We start from the raw sequence: 25809 nt of genomic DNA on the forward strand, positions 1-25809 counted from the left end.
AAAAACATGAACCCTTTCTGATTAGTTACCACCAGCTCAGCAGGTCAACCCAAGCACACAGCACACATCTATATTGTAGAAGTTATTATGAAAATAGCTCAGTGGACCCAGATAGCTGCAGAACATAAGTTAGCACTGAAGAAAAATTTTAACCCTTTGGAAGCACCTGCTTAGAGTATTTCCCTCCCTATGTCACTCTGCCTGCAGCAAGTATTGAAATAGCCATTTTGGAGTAGTCTAAAATGTAGTCCAAACAATCTCCATTGTCCTAGTTTAATGTGTTGTGGCCACCTTGGATCATCATCTATAAAGATTCCAACCATTTTCAAAATTTAATATAGCTTTGTTCTATGCCCATCCCTGTGTGTGTGTGTCTGTCTGTCTGTCTGTCTGATCGGCTCCTTTTTTACAATGCATTATTACATATATACAATGGTGAAAGGTCTGGGGGCTAAAACATATCAAGAGCGACCTCAGGAACTTAACATGTACAGTCTGGAGGAAAGAAGGGAAAGGGGAGACATAACTGAAACCTTTAAATACATCAAGGGGGTGAATAAGGTTCAGGAGGGCAATATTTTCAACATGAAACAAAATCAAGAATACTGGCACATTACCTTAAACTAACTGGAGCAAAGTTAAAAACTGAACTCAGAAAGTACGATTTTATTTAAAGAATAGTTAATGTTTGGAAAACTTCCAGCAGAGGTAGTGAGCCAGTCAACAGAAAATAACTTCAAACATGCTTGGGACAAGCATAGATCTATACTCAGACAAAAAAAAGTCACCCCCCCCAAAAAAAAAAAGTGCACAAAAGGGGCAGACTCAATGGACCACTCAGTCTTTTTCTACCTTCACGTCTTTATTTTTACAGTATATGTAGTTCTCACTAACAGAAGGGCTGTTGAGAATGACCAGACTCCTCTTTAGAGAGTACAGAGGCTGCCAGACACAGCTGCAAGCACACTGATGAATGTAGGCTCAGTCTAGAGAAAATTTATTATTGTGGATTTATTGCAGAAACTTGAACAGTAGCAGAATAAGGGTGCAGGATACTCCCAAATGTAAAAAAAAAAAAAATTAACAGGGGGACAAACGTTAAACAGAAAAATCTTACAACTGCCTTCCTGGTCTTAGAGGGAATGGCCAGCTAATCTGGGACCAGCTTCCATGCAACATTCTTCCATGATAAAAGGATCCCTCTTTAGGTCATCTTTCACAGATGATGCCCACCAGAAAGTACCCTTCAGTCTGGATTCCCTAAAGCACAGGCCGAGGCCCAACATCAGCTCTCCAGTTCATAGGCTGCATCCCAGGGCAGCAGCCCCAGGAAAAGAACACTCTGAACATCCTCCCAAATATTTATCTCCCAAGCCACCTTTCTGGGGATTTGCTCAGGTCTGAATATTTATAACTCAGTGGTTGATCCTCCTAATTTATCTATTGAAAAAGTCTACCAGAAACATACAGACAGGTTCAAACAACCCCCCTAAGCCAAAAGGCTGCTTGGAAACAATTTGTCTCCTAGAATAGATGCAGGAAGACATTTTGGGTAAGACAAATGAACAATGCTGTGACTCTACAGCTCCAGCAAGAGTTTTAAAAGTTTTTTTAAACCATCTGTTGTCCCCTTGGGCTGCCCCCTTTTTGCTTATTTTTTTTTTTAGAGTAACATGAAGGGGCTAAATGTATCCAACCAAGAATCTTAATACTGCCCCAAGGAATCAGTTATGATGATCCCTTGTCTTATTATGATTATGTCTGTCATGACATCAAAAGGTAACTGTTCCTAATGCATGGTTAGAAACATAGCTTTTGAACTACAAAACTGAAGTGACTATATCTTGATAAATGCCTTACTTTAGTTAGATACAAAAACTCAGTATTTTATTTTGTCCCCCCCCTTGGAAATCAGCTTATACAAAATGGCAACTGGGTTCATGCTGGCACATCCTTATGGATTTACGCGAATCATGTCAAGCTTTCGCTGGCCAAGGAACTTTGACAATGGAAAGGTAAGCTTTTTATAATTTGATTAGCCATATCTCAAATTCGGTTCCCCCTTCCTCCAACTGCTACTGAACAGCAAAAAATCTGTGTTTTTATTCATTACATATTTTTCATAAATATTCCTTGTGGACATTTTAGATTGCTATTTGCTTAAATTTGAGCCTCTCTCAAGCTTTATTCCTTAGGCTGTACAGAGCCATTTTTCTGCATTTGACTAGAAGCTAGTTTGTGTTTTTGTTTTGTGCTTTATTAACCACTTGCCCTCGAGGATTTATTCCCACCCCCACTTCCTGACCAGGCCATTTTTTTGCATTATGGTGCTGGTTTATTTTTAACTGACAATTGTGCACTCATGCAATGCTGCACCCAAATTAAATTGACATCCTTTTTTTCCCCACAAATCGCTTTCTATTGGTGGTAATTGCCTGTGCGTGGTATGGTTTTTGTTTTATTTTTTTTTATTGCGCTATAAACAAAACACCGACAATTTGGAGGAAAAAAATATTTTTGACTTTGCTATTAAACATGTCCAATATAAAAAAAAATCAAATTATGTCATAAATTTAGGGCAAAATGTATTCTGCTACAAGTCTTTGCTAAAAAAAAATCCCAATACGAGTAAATTGGTTTACGTAAAAGTTGTAGTGTTTACAAATGGCGGTGTATGTATTCTGGAATTTTATTTTTTACTAGTAATGTAGGTGATCAGCATCTTGTAGCGGGCATTCTGACATGCCCCAGGGACACCAATACAGTGATCAGTGCTAATAAAAAGCACTGACACTGTACTAATGGCACTGGGCAGGAAGGGGTTACCATCTGGGGCGATCAAAGGGTTAACTGTGTGCCGTGTGTTTTTACTATGAGGCTGTGTCTGTGCTTTCCACTGTAAGCACACTGCTTTGTATGTCTCTGCTATGTAGATCCATACAAAGCAGTGTGCTGGAGCTGACAGGGGAGAGAACTGTATTGTTTACATACAGTTCTCTCCCGCATCGGTAATACTCGGCAATCACCGGGTGCCGGGACCCGGCGATTGACAGCCGAGGCCGCAAATGGCGATGCGCATAGGGCACGTGCCTGGCTTGGCTACCCGGAAATGCAAAAGCACGTGTGTGTATGTATGTATGTGTGGTTCTGCGCACCCCTGCCGCCCTGTAGCAGTATTTCTGCTATAGGGCGACAAGAAAGCAGTTAATGTGAAGCTGTAATGACAGACTGAAATGTGCTGATTAATCAAAACGTTTTTATTTTATCTTTCTATCTCCCAGTGAAATGAAAGTGAAATACAGCTGGCTGCCATCAGAACAGTTGTGTTTTTATCTCTTTTGAAATAGTTTTAAAATGGAGTCCATAAGTAAGATGAATAAACCACAATGATGCTGTTTATCTGCAGGACATTAATGATTGGGTTGGACCACCAAGCTACAATAATGGGTCAATCATGGCTGTCACAATTAATGAAGATACAACTTGTGGCAATAACTGGGTTTGTGAACACAGGTGGCGTCAGATAAAGTAAGTTGTCACATGTGCATTCACATATGCACAACCCTTTAGAATGGAAAGTTATTGTTGTTATACAAGATTTACAGTGGGTGTAGAAAAGAATCACCCCCTTTTTAAAATCACATGTTCTTGCTTTGCAGCCTGAAATGAAGATGGACAGACAGTGTTTGTGGGTTTTGTTTTTTGTTTTTTTGTTTTTTTATATCCAGCTGTAGCATCCAAGTGAAAGATATCGAACACCAACATGTCAGAAAAAAAAAAATTAAAAATCAAAAACAGAATCACTGAGTTGGAAAAGAGATCACCCCTTGTGTCAATGTTTAGTTGAACCACCTTTTTGTATTAATTACAGCCTTTAGTCTATTGGGATAGGTCTCTACTAAGTGTGAACATCTAGATTTTGCAATCTTTGCCCACTCTTCTTTGCAGAACTGCTCAAGTTCATTTAAAGTTTGATGGTGACCATTTGTGGAATGCAGTCTTCAAATCATTCCATAGATTTTCAATGGGGACATTCACCTTTTTTCTCCAACTACTATGTGGTCATTTTTCTCTTTACCTTTCAACATGTCAATGACCCAAATCAAACCTTCTTCCCATTGACAACTTTCTGGCAGAGGGCAGCAGATTTTCCTCAAGAATTTGATGGTATTTTGCCTTATCTATTTTACCTTCTATCCTGTGTCGATCATGGTCAGATGAGGCTGCAAAGCAACAAAATGTGATTATTTGAAAGGGGATGATTCTTTTCTATACCCACTTTATATATTAAGATATTGTTGCTCAGTGGACAACAGATATGTTTTAAGGGCATAGTGTCCTCTGCTTCACATCAATACCTATTGTAATTTTTTTGTGGAGGCAGATTTTAAACTGCTCACCTGTGACTCTATTTCAAATGACATGAAAGTTTGAATGAAACCGGATCTTTATACAGTGCCTTGAAAAAGTATTCATACCCCTATTTTCCACATTTTGTCATGTTACAATCAAAAACGTAAATGTATTTTCTAGGGATTATATGTGATAGACCAACACAAAGTGGCACATTGTGAAGTGGAAGGAAAATGATAAATGGTTTTCAAAAATGTTTGCAAATATCTGAAAAGTGTGGCGTGCATTTGTATTCATCCCCCCTGAGTCAATACTTTGTACAACCACCTTTTCGCTGCAAGTCTTTTTGGAAATGTCTCTACCAGCTTTGCACATCTAGAGTGAAATTTTTGTCCATTCTTCTTTACAAAATGGCTCAAGCTCTGTCAGATAGGATGGAGAGCATCTGTGAACAACAATTTTCAAGTCTTTCCACAGATACTCAATTGGATTTAGGTCTGGACTTTGACTGGGCCATTACATAAAATACATTTATGTTTTTGATTGTAACATGACAAAATGTTGTAAATTTCAAGGGGTATGAATATTTTTTTCAAGGCACTGTAGATGTACCAGGTGATCCACAATGCTTATATAAATCAATACCCTAATGGAGGAAAAATCCTTATAGGAAAGTTCTATTATAGATCCAAGTGTGCATAAGTTAAACTTCACAGTTCCATAGAATAATATTCCAATTATATCTCTATAGCCCTAATTTTTAATCTTGGTAGGAGTCTTATTGGCACCAATCATGTCTATGCTCATATGCCTGGCTATTTTCACTGGCATCTCCCAGCTTTATCAGAGGTGTAAGGTCTCTGAGTCAGCTGGAAGAGATCCTCTAAACTGGTCAGGTGTACAGGCCTGGACATGATGGAATGACGATGAGACAACTGCCATAAGTCACCATTGAGACAATCGAGATATATTACCTGGGAAATCATTCCATAGAACTGTATGCTTTAACTCATCACACTTAAATCCGGGATCTTGAACTTTAGTATGTATTAAATAAGCACTGTGAGGGTATGTTAAGCCTATAGATCCTGTTTCATTTGAACTGCTTCTTATATAATTGGAAGTATTGTCACAAGTGAACATTTTAATATCTGCCTTCACAGTAAACAATTACAGTATGTATGGATGTGAAGCAGTGGATATCATGCAACCATACATTTTTTTTTTTTTTTTAATAAATCTACATTTAACCACTTGCTTACCGGGCACTTTTACCCCCTTCAGGCCCAGGTCAATTTTCAGCTTTTGGCACTCCCACTTTTAATGACAATTGCGCAGTCATGCAACACTGTACCCATATGAAATTTTTATCATTTGTTTTTCACACAAATGGCTTTCTTTATGTGGTATTTAATTGCCACTGAGTGTTTTTATTTTTTGCACTATAAACAAAAAAATTTGCAAAATTTTAGAATAGAAACGCTTTTTTTTTTTTTTTTTTTTTTTTAAACTGGTAAATTTTTCTCCTTCACTGTTATGTGTTGATGAGCTGGCACTGATGTGCATCAATGATGGGCACTGCTGGGCAGCACTATTGGGCCTACAGTGCCCTGATGATCAGTGCCAATCTGCTCTGTGAGATTTGCTGGTTATTGGCAATACTTTCCTCGTGCTGTGACAGTGTGAGGAAAAGTGCCGCCGATAACCATCAACTGTACCTACTCATGATCTCCTGTGTCATTGGACACAGCTGATCACATGGTAAAAGGCCGCTGTGATTGGCCTTTTATCTCATGTGATCAGCTGTTTCCGTAGGACACAGCGATCATGGAGAGCGATGGGGGCACATGGGAGGGTATGTTCTGGGAGGATGTCATATGACGCTCTCCCAGAACTGGACAACTGCGCTGTAGCCGTCATTCGGCTATAGCACAGTTGTGATGTGCTTAAAGTATTATACCAACAAGAAGTCTTACACATTGATGTCCACTGTGAAAATATTACCTATACTACCATAATAGGTTAAAGACACTTTAAGGATACCATACTTATCAAGGCACTGGAGTTGATTTACTGAAGGCAAATGGACTGTTTTCTTAGCAAAATGCAACTTTCCTTGCAAAGTGAAGAGAGCTTGCTGAATGTTGAGAAATTTCACTTTGCAAAGCATATTCAATCACTTGCACATGATTGGATGATGGAAGTCATCAGAACTTTACCTCATTCACTAAGCTCTGGGGAAAATTTGAAAAGTGCAAGTTCTTTTGTGAAGTGAATAGCCTATTCCTCTTGAATAAATCAAACCCACTGTGTCTGAGTTCATGCTGACTTGACAAGAGTGCACACAGGGGAGATACATGTGCAGCCTCTCAAATTCAGAATGTAACTATTTGATGTTTTCGGGGTCTATATTGATAGCTTAACACTTGCAACATTTATGGTTTCATTGAGGATAATGGATGTATGAAGGTAAATACTTCCTGTGAACTGTGCATACTATTCACTACTGAGTATTCTATATACTATCTTTGTGGGAATACATGTTGTACCAAACTTGCTCATCAGAGTTGGACGCAGAGTTCCCCTTTTCCTTTTCTTTTTATTGGAAGTATTTCTTAGCCCTCATTCCCTACCCCCTCCCTTCCTGATAGGCAAACGTTATCTCCTGAGTGAATGGTAGGGGGTCAACCCAAGTTAAGGCATCCTCAGTCTGGTGCCAGGCCGTCTGCGGAAGTGTAACCTTTCTCACTTAAAAGCACTGACCTGAGAAACTTGTGTAGGCTCACCCATCATAAAAACAGATTCTCCCTGGACTTGAAAGACTTGAAGACAGCTTCTCCCTGGACTTGAAAGAAGTTGGAACCTCATAAAACTGACCAGCAGTTAATTGAACATTCCTCAGGTCAGCTGTCACCTATGTTTCATATCATGGAGTATGAAGCTGTTAGTTTTAATTGAGAGTGCACTGACCTCCTGCCCAAAATATTGTATTGGGCAGATTAAGAGCCACTCCCCCTGGCAGGGGGATTTTTAAAAAAAAGACAGGCTAGCAGGCCTGGATGTTGAACACACACATCTCCTGAGTTTAACATCGTAACAGAGGAGATCAAAGACCCTTCCTGCTCTGCACTTGGATCTGCTTACAAACCATGGCATAGTGGCAAGTAACTGAACTCTTTAATTTCCTTCCTATTATCTCTTTGCTGTACCTTTTTTATATGCATATATATATATAGTTACATTTTCTTTGTAAATATTTTATTGCACCTGTTTAACACTTTCAGAAAGAAAGATTTATTACTAAAAGAGTCAAACTATTTCTAAGTGCTTACTTGCAATTCATGAATTCCTGCCTTTGAAGAGATGCTACTGTGTTTGTTTACTCCTCTGCCCAATCGGCCTGCGGTGACCGTATTGGACAGGCGACTTTTCAATCATTATAGTGTATATTTGATAACGGGAGCTTCCCAGTCTCCGACAAAAGTGGTGGTGGCAGTAGAGGGTTGGTTGCGTAATTAACCCGACCCAGTAACCAGCGCATTCAGGCTGCAGGCACCGATTGTAGCCCATTAGCTGGACAATCGCTGTGCAGGGTGCAGCTGGGTGTGGCCTTATTACGCGCGTCACACTGCGGTTTTAGATCGGCCGGTCCTTTGGTCACGAGTTTGGTGAGAAGGTCTGGGGTCTGACGCCGCGGGCGTAACGTATTACTGTTAGTCGCGGTTGTGCGATTGTCGCATGTTGGTGGCGGCAACCGTGCGATCATGACACATGTAAGCAAGTATATCTCCCCTGCACCCCAGGGTTGAGAGGTGACACACCTTACCTCATGGGGTTTAAATAGATACTGCTAGAGAAACAGTTGAAACGGCTATAGAAGAGTTATGTTGAGAAGGAGTTCTGGTGGATATATTTGTGCATATAATATAATGTTGTAGATATTTTGTCTCGCTAAAATAGGCACACATCTGTTTAGCATGTTTTAATTTTACCATGGCATCCTTCCTTTTTAGGCTTTGTATTAAAGCAGACTTTGTATAAGAATAAATCTCAAGTAGGCTTTTTTTTTTCTTTTTCCATCTTTTTAGCATTTGTTGTGTTTTTGTCCAGAATCTGGGACTTAATCCAATCACACAGATACAGTGGGGCAAAAAAGTATTTAGTCAGTCAGATACAGGTAATGAGTGCAGGACAGAGGAGCCTCTTAAAGAATAAGGTACAGGTCTGTGAGAGCCAAAAATCTTGCTTGTTTGTAGGTGACCAAATACTTATTTTCCACCATAATTTGCAAATAAAATCTTTCCAAATCAGCCAATGCGATTGTCTGGATTTTTTTTTCTCATTTTGTCTCTCATAGTTGAGGTCTACCTACGATGCCAATTACAGGACTCTCTCATCTTTTTAAGTGGGAGAACTTGCACAATTGGTGGCTGACTAAATACTTTTTTGCCCCACTGTATATAGCTACAAAAGTTTGCACAGCATTTTAGGAATACTGTACAGTCCACTCCAATACAGTAGGGTTCAAATGGCCATGCTTCCGAGAGCCTTCAATCTAACGGGAGAAGCAAATGATGTAAAAGCTAATTACTGTGGGGGGATGAGTTAATGGTGCAAGCAATATTTCAGTTGCTTAGTAGAGGTGGGATACGCTTCCCCACAGAGAAGTTGACTGCTGAGATGGATTGCAGTAGGGAGCTCTATAGAAAGGGGGAGGCTCTGGAGATATCCTTGAGATAAGCATGCGATGAAGTGACAAGGGGCTACAGGGCAGGAGATCTTGGGAGGAGTGAATAAGATGGTAATGAATAACATTTTGAGATGGGGCTGATGATGCAAAATGTGAGCTGTGGAGTGGAGAGATAGATTTGGGTGTCATCAGCATGGAAATTGTGAGAAGGTTGGGAGGAGGTTTAGACTGTGAATGGAAGGGGCCCAAGGACAGAGCCTTGGGAACCCTTACGGAAAAAAGTGGAAGAGAAAACTGAGTTTAGGTAACTCTGAAATTGCTCTGAGATGAGTCTTGGAGGCTGAAGGAGTGCAAAGAGGGATGGACTATATCAAAGGCAGCAGAAAGGTTGTGTAAGTCTGCATATGGAGTAGTGGCCAGTGGTTTTAGCAGTTAGCATGTCTTTTGTGAGCTTTGGGAAGACAGATTCCTGGGGAATGTTGAGAGTGAAAGCCAGATTGGGAGGGCTCAAGAAGCTTGATAACAGTGAAGTGGTGTTTAAAATAGGAGCAAGGAGATGGTTCTCATATTGTTCAGACGAGAGTTTCAGTATTTAGTATGTGGGTGACTAGTTCATGTTTGAGAGTGGTGGGGAAGATGTCAGTAGGGAGGGAAATATTAAAATGTGAGTTGGAGACTACAGAAAAAAGTCAGGAATTGTGCAAAGTAGTAGGGGACAGGTGGTTAGGTGGGCATCAGGCAAATACAGCAACCTACTCTGTGGTAACTGGATCAAAGGAGGAAAGTGTTAAACGTGGGTAGACAGGCAGAGAAGCCATAAAGGAAACATGACACAAGCCCCAGAGGCTGATAAATCATAGTGATCCCTAGAAACTGGAAAAAACGAATACAGTAAGCATTAAGAGGAAAGCGATAGAAAAGGAGGTATGGGAGGAAAAAAAGCTTTGTGTATTGTGGGGATAGAAGGCATTTCCTCTTCTGTTCACTGAGTTGTGGTGAGTCCAGTGGAGGCCACTGTGGGAAAGGGCAGTTGAAGAGGCATAGTCAGTTTCCTGAAGTCAGGTTTCAGTAACAGGAAGTATGTTAAAGGAGTTGGAAATAGAGGTCATGGACAAAGGTGAGCTTGTTAGAGACAAAGCTGGCATTCCAGAATGCACAAGATTAGCGAGGCTCGTTCTTTGAATCAGGAGTCTCAGACTTAGCCTAGGCTCACACCTATCCAGGTCAGGAATGCAAAATCGCACACATTCCTGACCTGCAGGCAAAACACCCTGCTCTTTAGCAGACACACAGGGGTGCCAGTAATTGTAAATGGTGCCTCCACACATTGGAAAATGCACAAGAAATCATATGCACCAAATAGTATGATGCTGCTACATCATGCAACTCCGTGTTTTCAGCAGGAAGGGCAGCATACTGAAACGTATATAAAACATAAACAACAACAATTATATACATAGTGCTATGTGAAACCATTTAAAAGATTACAGCATATGCCAAGGACTGACAGCAGAAACAGAGGAAAAGTGTTTAAAATGTGAAGCTTGACAGTTGCTAAATGCCACAAAAGTGTAGCCTTCAAAATGAGCACTGACTTAATTAAATAAATAATGCTGATGATTCTGAAGACTAGTTAAGTTACAATGTGTACAGTATCTGTGCATATTTGGAAGTCAAAAATAGGAATAAACCTGAGCTTTACTTTTATCAAACAACATTAAGGATGTATATCATAGATCAAGGACATCAATAGATTGAGAGCAAGGCCTGCCCTCCAGCTTTTGGAAAAGTAATGTAAATTACTACAGTAAAGTCATCCTGGTCAATGTGTGGTTTTCAAAGTGCTGAGAACTCCATGGTGCTGACTACATAACTTATTAGTTATAACACTTTATATGGAGAATGATGTACTGCTCACAATGGAAACATTGGTAGACTGTTTTATAATCAGCTATCTACCTCATTGTAGCAGAACTGAAGCTAAACCAATATGAACTGCTGAATCGGGCATTCAAAATCCTGAGGGATAAGAAATGCTATGAAACTTGTTTAAAAGTTCCAGACAATAATGAATAAAATGTTTCCTTTTTCATTATTCAAGCATTCATGTGGTAAGTCTTAATATACCACTTTTTGAATTCTATATGCAATACCAGTGCGCTAAATCTGGCCCATAAATGCATAATCTGATGGCTGTAAGGCAAAATGTGAAAGTTCACCTTCATTCTTCCTTCTTTCCTGCGTCTATAGACAGACAGCATGGCTTGACTTCCCTCCGCATAGCATGTGTTTGAGAGTAACAGGAGCCAATGGCTTCCACTGCCTCAGTAAAGCCTGTGAAACCAGGACGTGAAGGGAGAGAACCACTGCAGAGGAGCACAGCTCTGGAGGAGTGAGTGCTCAGATATGTAGGGGGTGAGGCAGGATACTATTGCCTAAACGTTTTTTTAATTAATTATTTTTTTTTTATTTTATGCAAGGAATGCATTCAGGTAAATATTTTCTTTACAACTACTTAAATGCTCACTTTGCAATGTCAGTTGTCATTCAGAACATCAGACATATTTGGGGCCTCAGATTTTTTTTTTCTGTACTGATGTTATCAAAATGATGTATGTATTTGCCATGCTATGCAATAGAACTAAAACTGGTGCGTGTGTATGTAAGAAAATTACATACATCTTCAGAACCTAAATTTTATAGTTATGTTGCAGTTTATCTCACACTGGCACAATAAGTCCTCTAAAGTACAATATAAAGTCTATTTATAAAAAAAAATTGTACAAATGTTACAAACATTTTGTACTTTCGACAGTGCCATCTAATGTTTATAATGAGGCGAAATTCCTCAATCGGGCAAAAAATATTGCATTAGGGCCACTAGATGGCACTGACCATCTTGGAAAATATTTAGAATAAATTCAGCATTTTTTGTGAGGATATTAGAATAAATTCAGCATTTATTTTTTTGAGGCTGTGCGGATGTTTGCCAAATTCAACTCATTTTTTTTTTATAAATAGGCTTCTTTCTGTATGTCAGTCGGCCAGCTTGTACATGTATTTTAGTGTGTGAAGAGGGTTTATTGAAAACCGTTTTCTTTTTATTCCTGGCTCAGATGGGATACCAAAGCACTTTAACATACTTGAGGACAATTCATAATCACTAAACTGAGTGAATTTTTTACTTTACAATCTCAATGTTGTCAGAAATAAAAACTAATGTGCTGATTGGAAACAGAAAAAATGAAAATGAGAAAACAGAAGTTAAGAGTTGGCACCGAAATGACCTTAATGTCCGCTACAGCTTAGGAGTGTTAAACATAGAAAGGCATTGGATGGGAAAACCTGGCAGTAACTTTTACCAAATCTTTTTCTGTAGGAACATGGTCATCTTTCGTAATGTAGTTAATGGTCAAGCTCTTATTAACTGGTGGGATAATGGACAAAATCAAGTTGCTTTTGGACGTGGTAGAGCTGGATTTATTGTATTCAACAATGATGATTGGTAAGTAAATTTGTCCTCCCAACCCTTTTTAATGCATTTTTTAAACAAATGTACTTGCATTACAGTGTTTATGTATTTAGTGATACTGGTCTCTTGTATAAAAGTCAAGGACTCTAAGGGAGATGAGCTGCAGGGCTTTCTTGCTTCTGTAATATATGTAATAAACACAATACATGGCCAGCCACTCAAATTTAGCTCTTTTCAGACAATTCGCATGGAAACCTCAACATGGGCATTACAGAAAAGAATGAATTGCGGTCATGTTGATCCACAGAGCTAATTCGACGTATGCCTGTGTTCTCTGCTGCTACATATATGGCCAACATGGACCAGCAATGTACTGGTACATCGTTGGACTTTGAGTGGTTATACGGGGATGATGCCTGCAGCTACAGGCACCATTCTGGTAGTGTGTTTTTGTTTTTTTTTGTTTTTTTCAGTTGGCGGTCAGCTTTCATGTAAAAGCAATCCTAGTGGCCAATTAGCTGCTGAATTGCACATCCCCCGCTGCCTTCCAAGTTTTTTTGGGGGGGATCTGAGAATGCAGCTGGCAGTTCCGCTGGCTGACCAGAGCTGATCAGAGTCCAGAATGGCTCCAGTCCTCTTTATAGCTACAAGCATTTCATCACTTCAGTTTGGCAGGATATAAACAGCGCCATTTGTAAATTGGGAAGGCATCTGATCACACTGATATTGGTGATATTAGATAATGTAGGGGCAGAGGACATATCTAGAGTCTCCGATAGACCCCAGATTTAAAAAAAAAAAAAAAAAAGACAATGCCCATTGAAGATATAGGGGGTATTTGCATTCCATGTGATAGCATTAAAAGTGAAAGGGACAGTGTAAAAATGATTACAGAAAATCAAAATAAGAAAAAAAGCACCTTTGCCTCCCTGCTCGCACGTGCACCTGTGCACAAGCGTTGACCCTGTTCCGGTATGTAGAAATCTAGTGTAAATATAAATTGGTGGCTTGTATTGTATCGTCGCCTGTTGATAAAAAATATGTCTGTACTTTGTTGTCATTGCACGGGCATGTGTAATTTTAAAGCATGTCATGTTGGATAAAATATTAAAGATGATGTTATGTTGAGTAAATAGATACCAAACAATTGGGCAATATATTGTGTTTTTGTGCATTAAAATTCTAAAAAGTGTATTTTTCTCAGATTTTCATTTGAAAAATTTCTGCACAAATACGGTGACATAAATTTCAACACCCACCATTTTATTCTCTAGGGCCTCTTCTTTAAAAACATATATATAATGTTTCCTTACATGAATATAACCTTTTTTGCTAGAAAATTACTTTGAACCCCCAAAGTGTCAAAGGCTTGGTCTTCAAGAGTGGGTGATGTGTGGCATAAGCTTGTAATGTTGGCCCTGAAATGCGAGGATAGTAGAAGCAACCCCTCCAAATTACCCCTTTTTGGAAAATAGAAACTCAAAGGTATTTGCTAAGAGGCATGGTGAGTGTTTTGCATATCTTATTTGTTGTCACGTTTTGGAAAAAGGAAAAAAGAAAACCAAAAGTGTGTCTGTTTTTTTTTTTTTCTTTTTAAACCCTGTGACAAATATATGTAAAATACTCCCCATGCCTCTTATCAAATTCCTTGGTGTCTACTTTCCAAAAAGGGGTCATTTGGGGGGGGGGGGGTGTTTGTACTATCCTGGCATTTTAGAGCCTCCAAAACTGTGATAGGTAGTGGGGAAGTGATATGAGGAAATATGCCCTTTGAAAGTCTGGAGGTAGTCATTGGTTTTTGGGGGTTTGTATGTAGCTAGGCTGCCAAAAAGTCTCACGTGGTATCCCCATACTCGGAAGAAGTAGAATGTGTTTTGGGGTGTTATTCAACATATACGCATGACATGCATGAAGAATGTGTTTTGGGGTGTTCAACATATACGCATGACATGCATGAAGAATGTGTTTTGGGGTGTTATTCAACATATACGCATGACATGCATGAGAAATATATAATGTTTTAAAAAAAAGTGATCAAAAAAATTTGTGGCAAAAGATAAAATGTTCCATGGACTCAACATGCCTCTCTGCAAAATCCTTGGGGTGCCTACTTTCCAAAGGGACATTTGGGGGGGGGGGGGAGTTGTACTGCCCTGGCATTTTAGCACCTCAAGTAATGTGATAGGCAGTCAAAGACTTTCACACAAACCAATTAATATACATGTACTGAGATTTTTTTTTACCAAAGACATGTAGCAGAATACATTTTTAGCCTAAATTTACGACCAACTTTTGGTTATAAAACATATCCAATAAACTTAAAGTGAAAAAAAGTTTTTTTGGTTTTTTTTTCAAAATTAGCGTTTTTTTTTTTAAACTTTCTTTTACAAAGGATTTTATTGTAGAATAAGCAGAGATAAACAAGCACTCATGAAACATATACATTGACCAACAAGTATGAGACATACCGGGCATTTGAGAAATATTTCAGAACATATACTGGTAGAAGCATAAGGATAAACTGAATATTCAAGTGCCATGGAAGAGAAAACAGGGAAGGGGGGGGGGGAAAGGAGGGAATGAGGGGGAAATAGTGAGCAAACATTTGGAGGTCAATGACAATGCTATATCAGCACATAGAAGACAGGGAAGGCATAAGGTAAGGCCTCTCCAGAGGTTAATATATATTCCAGACATTGGGCTCTCAATGGAGTCCAGATTGCCTAGGTAGTATTGCAGATGTAGCACTCAGAGTAGCATAAGGACGGATTGGACAGAAGAATAGAGAGACACTCAATGAGAAGATGAAGACAACAAAAAAAAAAACAATCACAAAAGGGCTCCAGGGCAGCTGCAACAGAATCAATCCTCATATCAACAGAAGGGACTGGTCAAATCTCGAAGGCTGGGCTGTATCCAGCCAGGGACGCCATATCTGCAGGAATATTGTATGGGTATCCAGCAGAATAGCCGTCAGTTTTTCAATAACCATTATGAAATTCATCCGGTTTTTGACAGCCTCGAAGCTAGGGAGGGGAGTATTCCAAGCCCTCGCGATTGTCAATTTAGTAGCCATAAATAAATGTGATGCCAGCTGCCGTTTAGAGCGGAGAAGGCCCTCCAATGGTTTAAATAGGAGTGCTTCATATTGGTTATTCTTAATGTCTGCGTGAAGCATAGTGCGGAGAAGGGCATAAACCCTAATCCACAATCTGCTAACTTTAGGGCAAGTCCACCAGATGTGAACCATAGTACCGAATTGTTGGCACCCCTGAAAACAGGCCGGAGAGTATGTAGGATTAAAACCAGCAAGACGAGCAGGTGTAAAATACCATCGATAAAGAATTTTGTAGGCATTTTCAAGAATGATAACATTCCTAGAACATTTAGATACTGCTTGGGTCATGGTCCGCCAATCCTGTTGATCCAAAGTCCCCCCAAGTTCAAACTGCCAACATAGATGATATGAACGGACCAGAGGAGTTCTATAAGAAATAATGGGAGCGTAAACCAAAGAGATCAGACCCGGAGCATGGGGTCTATGTCTGCACTGGCTTTCAAAGTTGGACAGACAGTAAGGTCCCGAGTGCGTCCGTATTAGTGTATTAATAAAGTGATTGAGTTGAAGGTAACCAAAGTGTTCTCGCAAAGGGATGTTATAGGCAAAGTTTCAAAGGTAAGTATTTGAGTAGGAGATGGTAACAAATGTACATCATAATAACCATGTGTTTGCCACCAAGCAAATTGCCTAGGATTGTCCTTGCCTGGAGGGAATAATGGGTTATGTAACAGACGTAACAATGGTAGATGGGCAGAGATAAGGCCAGCGGAGTATTAAATGGAATCCCAAAGGCGAAACGAGAGCATCAGCATTGGGCTAAGGGTTGATGGACGATGAGAAAAAGGAAGCCACGGTAAGGAGGAGAGTGGTATCGGATGGGAGTCTAACACATCCACAGTAGCCCACAAAGGGAAATGGTGAGATGCATGAATATGAGCTAAGGGGGCAATATTAGCAGCCAGGTAATAAGACTGGAGATTTGGGACAAATAGTTCCCCCTCACTCCTTCGACCAAATAAAATATGTTTACTAATTCTGGGTCGAGAAGAACTCCAAATAAAGGACCAAAGTTTTCGCTGATGGATACACAATATATGCGAAGGAACAGAAACTGGTAAAATGCAAAATAAATACAATAATTTAGGGAGATAGGTCATACGGATCGCATTGATTCTACCGAACCATGAAAGCGGGTAATGAGACCAGGAGGACAACATCTCGGTCAGCTCTTGGAAGACAGTGGGGAAATTAGCCCGGTATAGTCCGTCATATGTCGGGGTGAGCTTAATTCCTAGATATGGTAGGGCCGAGAGCCATTGAAAAGGGAACAAATGTTTCAAAGTAGCCAAAAGTGATGAGGAGAGAGAAATTGACGTAGCTTTTGATTTGGCAGGATTGACATAAAGACCCGAAAGAATTGCAAAGGAATCCAGAACCGCCAGTAAATTTGGCAAAGTAACCCCTGGATTCGTAATTGACAACAATATATCATCTGCGAACATAGACAACTTATGTTGGGAGCCGGCTACATCAATTCCCTTAATATCAGGATGCATGCGAATGGCCTCTGCCAACAATTCCAAGGCTAGAATAAAAAGTATGGGGGAAAGCGGACAACCTTGTCTAGTACCCCTGGCAATCGAGAAGGTAGAGGACTCAAAGCCATAGTATTTAAGTTTTGCTTGAGGGGATGTATATAGCGAAGAGATCCATCGTAAGAATGAGGGGCCAAAGCGGTTAAGGACTGCTAAAAGATAAGGCCAGGATAAAGTGTCGAAGGCCTTGTTGATATCTAAAGCTAGGAGCATCATATCAATCTTGCGAGTATGAGCTAAATGTTGTAATTGTAAAATGCATCTGATGGTATCTCCAGCCTGTCTGTGGGGGACAAATCCCACCTGGTCCCTTTTCATCAGACGAGAAAGGAAGGAATTCAGTCGAGTGGCCAAAATTTTGGTAAGGATCTTCATATCAATGTTGATAAGAGAGATAGGCCTATAATTTACCCAGGAAGAATGATCTCGATCCGGTTTAGGGATCATTAATACATTAGTAGTCAAAGAATCCTGGGAAAAGTTTGAACCTCCCTTCACCATGTTAAACATGGCGGCAAGGTGAGAGGCAAGCACGTCAGCTAATTTCTTGTAGTATAGTGCCGTGTATCCATCTGGACCTGGGCGTTTACCCGTCTTCAGGTCTGCTATGCATTGCAAAACCTCTGATATTTGGATATCACGGTCCATCAAGTCCTTATGAGCTGGAGTCAAGGTAGGCAGGCACAAACGAGATAAAAAGTCAGAAATTTACTGAGGATCAGCCCGTGTGGGCTCAGTATAAAGTTTGGCAAGTCGATACCGGAACTCCTCCAAAACCGCTACAGGATTAGCGTAGAGTATTGTGACGAATGCGTAAAGAAATCAGTTTGGGGTGATGTGTAAAAGAACGTAATCTACGAGCCAACATGGAGTCTGGTTTGTTTGCTTTACTATACCACTTCTGGCGTGTCCAGCGTAAGGAGCGTTCAGCCTCATTGGTTAAACAAAGATCCATTTCTAAGCGAGCCTGATCTAACAGTCTACGGTTCGACGGGGTAGGTAACTGTTTAAATTGAGCCAATGCGGAAGCTAACTTTGATTCCAACTGACACTGTTTAGGCTGCCTATCCTTCTTTTGTCTTGAAGCTATCTGGATAATATGTCCCCTAAGAACAGCCTTGTAAGCTTCCCATAACGTCACCAAAGAAGAGACAGAACCTGAGTTTAGCTGAAAATATTCCTGAGATTTGCGCCGTAGTTCTACCTGAATCTCCTTCAGCAAAAGCAAGGAGTCATTCATTATCCATGGAGAATAGACCGGCTTACAGAGAAGAGATCGACAGACCACCAAAATTGGATCATGATCAGACCATGGAACCGTAAGAATAGAGACAGAGCAAACCAAAGGGAGATGTTTACGTGATACAAAAGCATGATCAATTCTGGAATGAGAATGATGAGGGTGAGAATAATAAGTATAGTCTTTCCCCCGGGGATGAAATTCACGCCATAGATCTACCAGGTCATGGGTACTTAACATACGTACAAAGGATTTAGCTGATGCGGAAGGGTCAGGATGCTCTGCTGGATATTTATCTAGTGCGGGATTTAACACCAAATTGGAGTACCCTGCCATCAAGAGAGTACCCCGTTAGTGTATAGCCACGAGGGAACAGAGGTGTGACAGAAAAGGTCCAGGATTAACATTGGGAGCATAGTAGGACATTATGGTAACTTCTATACCTTGGATCGTGTCCTGAAGCAGAAGGTATCTACCATTGGGATCAGCAATACGCTTCACACAGGCAAACAGAGTTTTGCTATGGAAGGCAACTAGCACTCCTCTCTGTTTAGTGGGGCCAGTAGCCTGAAATACCTGAGGGTAGCGTGCATCAAAATATTTTGGGGCAGAAGTAGTTGAGAAATGAGTTTCTTGCAGACAAGCAATGTCAACTTGACAACCCCGAAGAAACTTAAATATCTATACCCGTTTCTGCAGAGAGTTTATCCCCTGAACATTCAGAGATAACCTGTCAGGAATGGACTCGGCACTGGTGGTGGGACTCACCTGCCGTGTGGGCTGCAGTACCAGAGCTGACCAGCGGGTGCTCTCAGCAGCCAGAAGCTCACACGTGCAATCAGCCAAACCTGGGGCTGATTGCAGAAAGGTGTATTTAAGGCATGACTAGGCCTGTGCTCTGGGCCTTGGTGTATGTTTTCCCATGAGCCTCTGTACCTGGTATCTTGTGTTCCTGCTTCGTTGCTGACCCGGCTTGATCCTGACCTCTGCTGACCGTCTCCTGTTGAACCCCTGGCTTGCCTGACCATCCTTCTGCCTGATCCCCTGTACCGTGCTGCCCATGAGTTACTGAACCCGGCTTGTGACCTTGACCATTTTCGGCCTGCTCCTTTGGTACCTTGCTGCCCGCACGTTGCTGACTTGGCCCGTCTGACCACGCTAACTACTCTGCCATCCATCCATCCTGCACGGATCCAGCCGTACCTGCACATACCTCTGGCGGATCCCTCTACCACTAGCAGGTGTACTCGGGGGCCGCGACCTGGTTCCTGTCTGCTCCAAGTCCATCCCCACCATCAGGGGCCCTGGTGAATAAGCAGACTGGGACTTAGACTCCGCGCCCTGGGGAATCCTGTCCTGGGGACCACTAGAGGTACCACCAAACGGTCATTACAGAACCCTACGGCCGGCCTGACCGTTCCACCTCTCCAGCCCTGACTACGCCTGTGTTCCTGCACCTACTAAGATTAGTGGAAGGTTGGTTTGTTCACTGTGCGTTTATATATATATCTGGGTGGCTAATAATAAACTGTATTATTATACTATACCTGAAACCTGCGTTTCCCTGTGTCAGTCCACACCTTTCTGGTCATTCCTAGATTCCTGACATAACAAGTTCAATGACATAGTGATCGGAAAGAAAAAAGATCAGATTCTCCGTGATCCCTGGGAGCCCTGAAAAAAAATTTACAAAAACACAAAACACACATGACGAGACAAAGAAAAGGAGGTGGAGAAGAGAGAAGAAAACAAGAAGACAACTGATATACAAGCAATATATCTGTGAAACAATAAGATTAATACAAACATCGTAATAATCAACTGTGGGTAAAATACCCACATAGAGGCTGGGTAGTGGGCGGGGCAAATAACCAGACCACTAGCCAGCTCAGAGGGGGACACGATAATACACCAGGACAACTCGACATTAATAAAAAAAAAACCAGAACATTATTATGCAAACACCTTAGGCTAATACACCTGTGAGTGAGTGGTCAACAGGAAACTTGCAAGACAATGAAAATCTCAACCAATCAGAGTGGAGAAAGAAAGGGAAGAAAAAAAAGGGGGGGGGGAGCCTGAGATCCACTCTGGCTTGGAAGAGATAAATCACATGAAGATTATGAGCCCCCTGGACCTGCGGATGTTGTAGCCTTCCCATTCGGGGAGTGGGACAAATCCAGGTTCAAAACCAGAAAGTGGCGGCAAAGATCCACATGTGATAAAGCTGAATACTGACGGCCAGCCACTAAATAACAAGTCGCGGAGACTTCCTGAAAACACTGGGCCTGTAGAGATCGAAGGGCCTGAGAGCTACTCTGGCTTGGAGAAGATTTACGCGAAGACTGTGAATTCCGAGGGCGTGTAGAGACCGTAACCTCCTCACTCTGGGAGTGTGGCAACTCCAAATTAAGCTCCTGAAAGTGACGGCAAAGGTCCGCTGGTGAAGAAGCCTGGAATTGACAACCTTGGAAGGAGAATGAGAAGCCCCATCTGTACTTGATATTAGCTGATTGAAGAATTTAGAGATAGGGTCTCAAAGTACGACGTTTGGCAATCGTAGCTGGGGACAAATCCGCAAACAGATGGATTGAATGTCCCTGAAATTCCAAAACCGGACGGTTCTGAGCCGCCAGTAACAGACGCTCTTTAGTGCGGTAAAAGTGTAATTTAATAATAATGTCCCTGGGAGGACCCTCTGTGAGCTTAGGGGCTAAAGCTCTATGGATACGGTCAAACTCCAAATGCTCCAGGGGAATCTCAGGAGCCAACTCCTGGAAAAGAGCTGTAGCAGTACCCTGTAGGTCGGTGATTACTTCGGGGACTCCACGGATGCAAAGATTATCTCTGCGGGCTCAATTCTGAGCATCTTCCAATTTATCTTTTAAAGTGTCCAACTCAGCACGCAAATCCTCCACCTCCTGTTCATGACCCTCCAAGACTGTAGTCACCAGATCCATAAGTTGTTCCAATTGATGAGCGTGAAGGCCCAATTCTTTTAAGCCTCTCACCAGATCAGAAGATAATTTACGGGAGGCGACTGTAATCTCCTCTCGCACTATAGCACGGAATTTGTGTAGTAAGGCTTCAGGATTTTGTTCAAGAGGGTCAGCCATCCCCGATGGGAATTGCCGCTGACTATCGCCATCCGACTGAGGTTCTCCCGAAAGCTGAGTGTTGTCATCAGGTTCAGGAGGGCTAGGTGTTAGCTTAGTGACGTGGCCCTGCAGAGGGGATTGCTGTTGGGCCCTGTCAGGAATGGACTGGCCAGCAATAGTGGGACTCAGCTGCCTTATGAGCTGCAGTACCAGGGCTGGCCAGCGGGTGCTCCCAGCAATCAGAGACTCAACCTTGCAGCCAGTCAAACACCTGGAACTAATTATACTGGTGTATTTAAGGGACATTCAGACCTGCAGACTCTGCCTTGGTGTTGTGTTTCTCTTGGGCCCTGTATCCTGTTCCTGCTCTCTGTTCCTGTCTGATTCTCTGCTGACCCTGCTCTGATCCCTGGCTTGTCTGACCATTCTCCTCTGCCTGACCCTCTGTACCACGCTGCCCGCTACCTGCTGAACCTGGCCTGTGACCCCGACCATTCTCCGCTTGCTCCCCCTGTACCTACCTGCCCGACTGATATTGACCCGGCCTGCCTGACGATGCTTGCATTGTATGTACTGTTATCTGTGGGTGGTTGGTTGGTTTGTTTGCACTGTTATGTTTTAGTATTGCACTGCGTTTATGTTTGTATGGTTAGTGTTAATAAATTACATTGTTTATAACATATCTGAAGCCTGCGTTTCCCTGCGTCAGTCACACACCTCTGGTCATACCCGGGAGCCCTGACAGACCCGATGTTTAGGTTTGGTACGTGGAGTGCGATGCATTGTTAGGATAAGTCCAGAGGGTCCCAAATCGCCTTCAATCTAATGGGGTAATACACTAGGGTGTAGAAGCCCAATTGTTGAGATAAAGATTCCGGTGGCACGGCACAGGGAGATCACTTAGTCATCTTCCCCTGGTGCGTGTACGTGTCCCCCCACCGGGGATGTGTTCACATAAGATCAATTATTATAATACAGCCAGTGTAATGCGGGTGGCTATGGTGACTAGGCCAGGTATACCTTTATTGTGGAGGCTAGCCAAGAGGTTCCCCTAATTCATCTTCCTGGGAAGGAGGCTGAAAGATGGGGCTTCTCCCCCCATCCAGGACCACCTCCTCACCAAGTTGGGTCTCCAGTGCCTTGCTGGGATTTTGTAGGGGCTTAGTGTTGCCCTCGGGACTGACAAAAGAGCCAGGGGGACCCACTCAGACCGTCCCAGTATCTGACCTGTTTGTAAGGTCTGTAGGGCAGAGCGGCAGCCTATCATCCCAGCCGTGGCGGCGATCCGTCCCAGCCGTGGAATCAGGAAAGACTGCAGCTTCACACGCCACGGTAGGCCGCAGGCGGTCCGGCGCCATGGATGGTTGGAGGGGGGGCAAAATCGCCCAGCACCCCTCTTCAGGTGTCAGGCGGGGTCCGGAGATCCTCAGATCCGCAGTGGGTGGCTGCTAACTCCGGGATGGCAGTGGATGGAAATGTAGGGCGCCAGAGCTCAGAAAGAAGTGTCTGCTCCCGGCGCCATCTTGGACACACACTACTTTTTTTTTTGTTTGTTTGTTTGTTTATAGCGCAAAAACTAAAAATCGCAGAGGTGATCAAATACCACCAAAAGAAAGCTGTATTTGTATGAAAAGATTACATAAATTTCATTTGGGTACAGCATTGCAGGACAGAGCAATTACCAGCTGAAATGGCACAGTCCCAAACAGGAAAAAAATAGCTTGGTCAGGAAGGCGGGTAAATCCTCTGGAGGGCAAGTGGTTAAAGGACCAAAGATTGCAATCTTCTTTTTTTTTTTTTTTTAGTTTACATTATAGGATATTGGGTTCATGTTGACCTACATTTATGTGTCTTACTCTTTATCTTCTTGGTTCTGGAAAACCTGGTGTGGTGTGTGTTTTTTTTTTTTTAACTAGTTAACATGTTATTTTTTCAGGGATATGGATGTTACTCTATACACTGGACTTCCACCTGGCAAATACTGTGACATCATTTCTGGCCAAAAAGAAGATAACTGTTGCACGGGTAAACACATCAGTGTAAGCAACACTGGCTTTGCCAATTTCATAATTAAAAGTTCAGCTGAAGATCCCTTTGTTGCCATCCACATCAATGCCATGTTATAACAATGCTTTTTACCTCTAATAAACAAACTACAACTAACTTCATAAAGTATGTTTTTTGTTTTGTTTTTTTTCTTCCTCCTTATTGTTCATGGTTAAATGTTTTTGTAAAAACATAATTTTTTGGCATCACATAAGTTATTCTTTATAGTTTTTTTTTTTTCTATTCAGAGCTTGTAGTTTTTGGTTTATATTGGATCCCTTTGTTTAGTCAGGAGTTCCATTACAAGAATAGTGTAAGGAGTTGTAGGAGGGAACGTCTCAGCCACAAGCATCCACTGTGGTTCCATACTGTAGTACGGATTGAAGAAAGGGTATTAATATCTTGGAGTAGTTCTAGCAAAGGTGTAGAAACCACTCCGTAAACAAAAGAAATGTCCAAGTCTGTTGATTGTGTGTCTTTGTGCTCTGTAGTAAGTGTGTGTGTATGTATGTAGAGTGGGGCAAAAAAAGTATTTAGTCAGCCACCAATTGTGCAAGTTCTCCCACTTAAAAAGATGAGAGAGGCCTGTAATTGGCATCATAGGTAGACCTCAACTATGAGAGACAAAATGAGAAACAAAATCCAGACAATCACATTGGCTGATTTGGAAAGAATTTATTTGCAAATTATGGTGGAAAATAAGTATTTGGTCAATATCAAAAGTTCATCTCAATACTTTGTTATATATCCTTTCTTGGCAATGACAGAGGTCAAACGTTTCCTGTAAGTCTTCACAAGGCTGGCATACACTGTTGCTGGTATGTTGGCCCATTCCTCCATGCAGATCTCCTCTAGAGCAGTGATGTTTTGGGGCTGTCGCTGGGCAATACAGACTTTCAACTCCCTCCAAAGGTTTTCTATGGGGTTGAGATCTGGAGACTGGCTAGGCCACTCCAGGACCTTGAAATGCTTCTTATGAAGCCACTCCTTCGTTGCCCGGGCGGTATGTTTTGGATTATTGTCATGTTGGAAGACCCAGCCACGTTTCATCTTCAATGCCCTTGCTGATGGAAGGAGGTTTGCCCTCAAAATCTCACAATACATGGCCCCATTCATTCTGTCCTGTACATGGATCAGTCGTCCTGGTCCCTTTGTGGAGAAACAGCCCCAAAGCATGATGTTGCCACCCCCATGCTTCACAGTAGGTATGGTGTTCTTTGGATGCAACTCAGAATTCTCTCTCCTCCAAACACGACGAGTTGTGTTTCTACCAAACAGCTCTATATTGGTTTCACCTGACCATATGACATTCTCCCAATCCTCTTCTGGATCATCCAAATGCTCTCTAGCAAACTTCAGACGGGCCCGGACATGTACTGGCTTAAGCAGGGGGACACGTCTGGCACTGCAGGATCTGAGTCACCGGTGGCATAGTGTGTAACTGATGGTAGCCTTTGTTATGTTGGTCCCAGCTCTCTGCAGGTCATTCACTAGGTCCCCCCGTGTGGTCCTGGGATTTTTGCTCACCGTTCTTGTGATCATTTTGACCCCACGGGCCTCTCTCATCTTTTGAAGTAGGAGAACTTGCACAATTGGTGGCTGACTAAATACTTTTTTGCCCCACTGTAGATAGATAGATAGATAGATAGATAGATAGATAGATAGATATTATTTTTTTATTATTCATCAGCTCTTGAAGATGCCATTTCTCCCATCACAAAGCCCCCCCTAGGAGCAAACTTTTGAGAATTGGTCTTGTAGTGTTTAAAATAATAACTTTCAGTTTTCTATATCTGGGAGGCAGTCAAGAAGCAAAGTATATTACTGAGCTGATTGGTCAGAGCAGACTTTGTTAACTGTGGCTCTGTAAATTATTTTTCTGGTTTTAATACAATCCAAGATTTTAATAAGATATTGTAGGGATCTGCCACCTTCTCTATCTACTGAAAAGTCTGATTCCACATGACCTGTCTGTGCAAACGCTATTGCTGATTCCAGGCCAGAGGGTAGGGTGAAGCAAGTGCTGCATGCTTATTAGTTTGTTAATGTTGCTCATAGACTGGTGACAGAAGTATATCTGTTACCTTGATATAATCTCACATGCACTATACCAGATAGGTGTGTGTGTGTTACATTGCTAATAGGTGAACCTGTTTATTGTAAGAGTTTATGCCCTTGTTTTAGTTAACTCTGTCCCTTCTGCTTTGGAATTTGTATAGCTACTAGTTTAGCTTAGGGCTCAATATCCAGCATA

At 41.7% G+C, this 25809-nt stretch overlaps 1 protein-coding gene across 1 annotated transcript in view; it reads left to right on the top strand.

Moving 5' to 3' along the window:
• Nucleotides 1–23672, top strand: part of LOC149455145 (pancreatic alpha-amylase-like) — a 49133-nt gene extending 25461 nt beyond the window's left edge. The window contains exons 7-10 of the mRNA XM_089686606.1: nucleotides 1916–2015; nucleotides 3407–3528; nucleotides 12423–12548; nucleotides 23446–23672. Of these exons, the coding sequence (XP_089542732.1) occupies nucleotides 1916–2015; nucleotides 3407–3528; nucleotides 12423–12548; nucleotides 23446–23635 (538 nt within the window). The 3' untranslated portion in view covers nucleotides 23636–23672. The remainder of the gene's footprint in view (nucleotides 1–1915; nucleotides 2016–3406; nucleotides 3529–12422; nucleotides 12549–23445) is intronic.
• Nucleotides 23673–25809: the final 2137 nt, after the last annotated feature.

Source organism: Staurois parvus, unplaced genomic scaffold (genome assembly GCF_062004578.1).
Source record: "Staurois parvus isolate SC_StPar_1 unplaced genomic scaffold, SC_StPar_1.0 ptg000402l, whole genome shotgun sequence".
NCBI lineage: Eukaryota > Metazoa > Chordata > Amphibia > Anura > Ranidae > Staurois > Staurois parvus.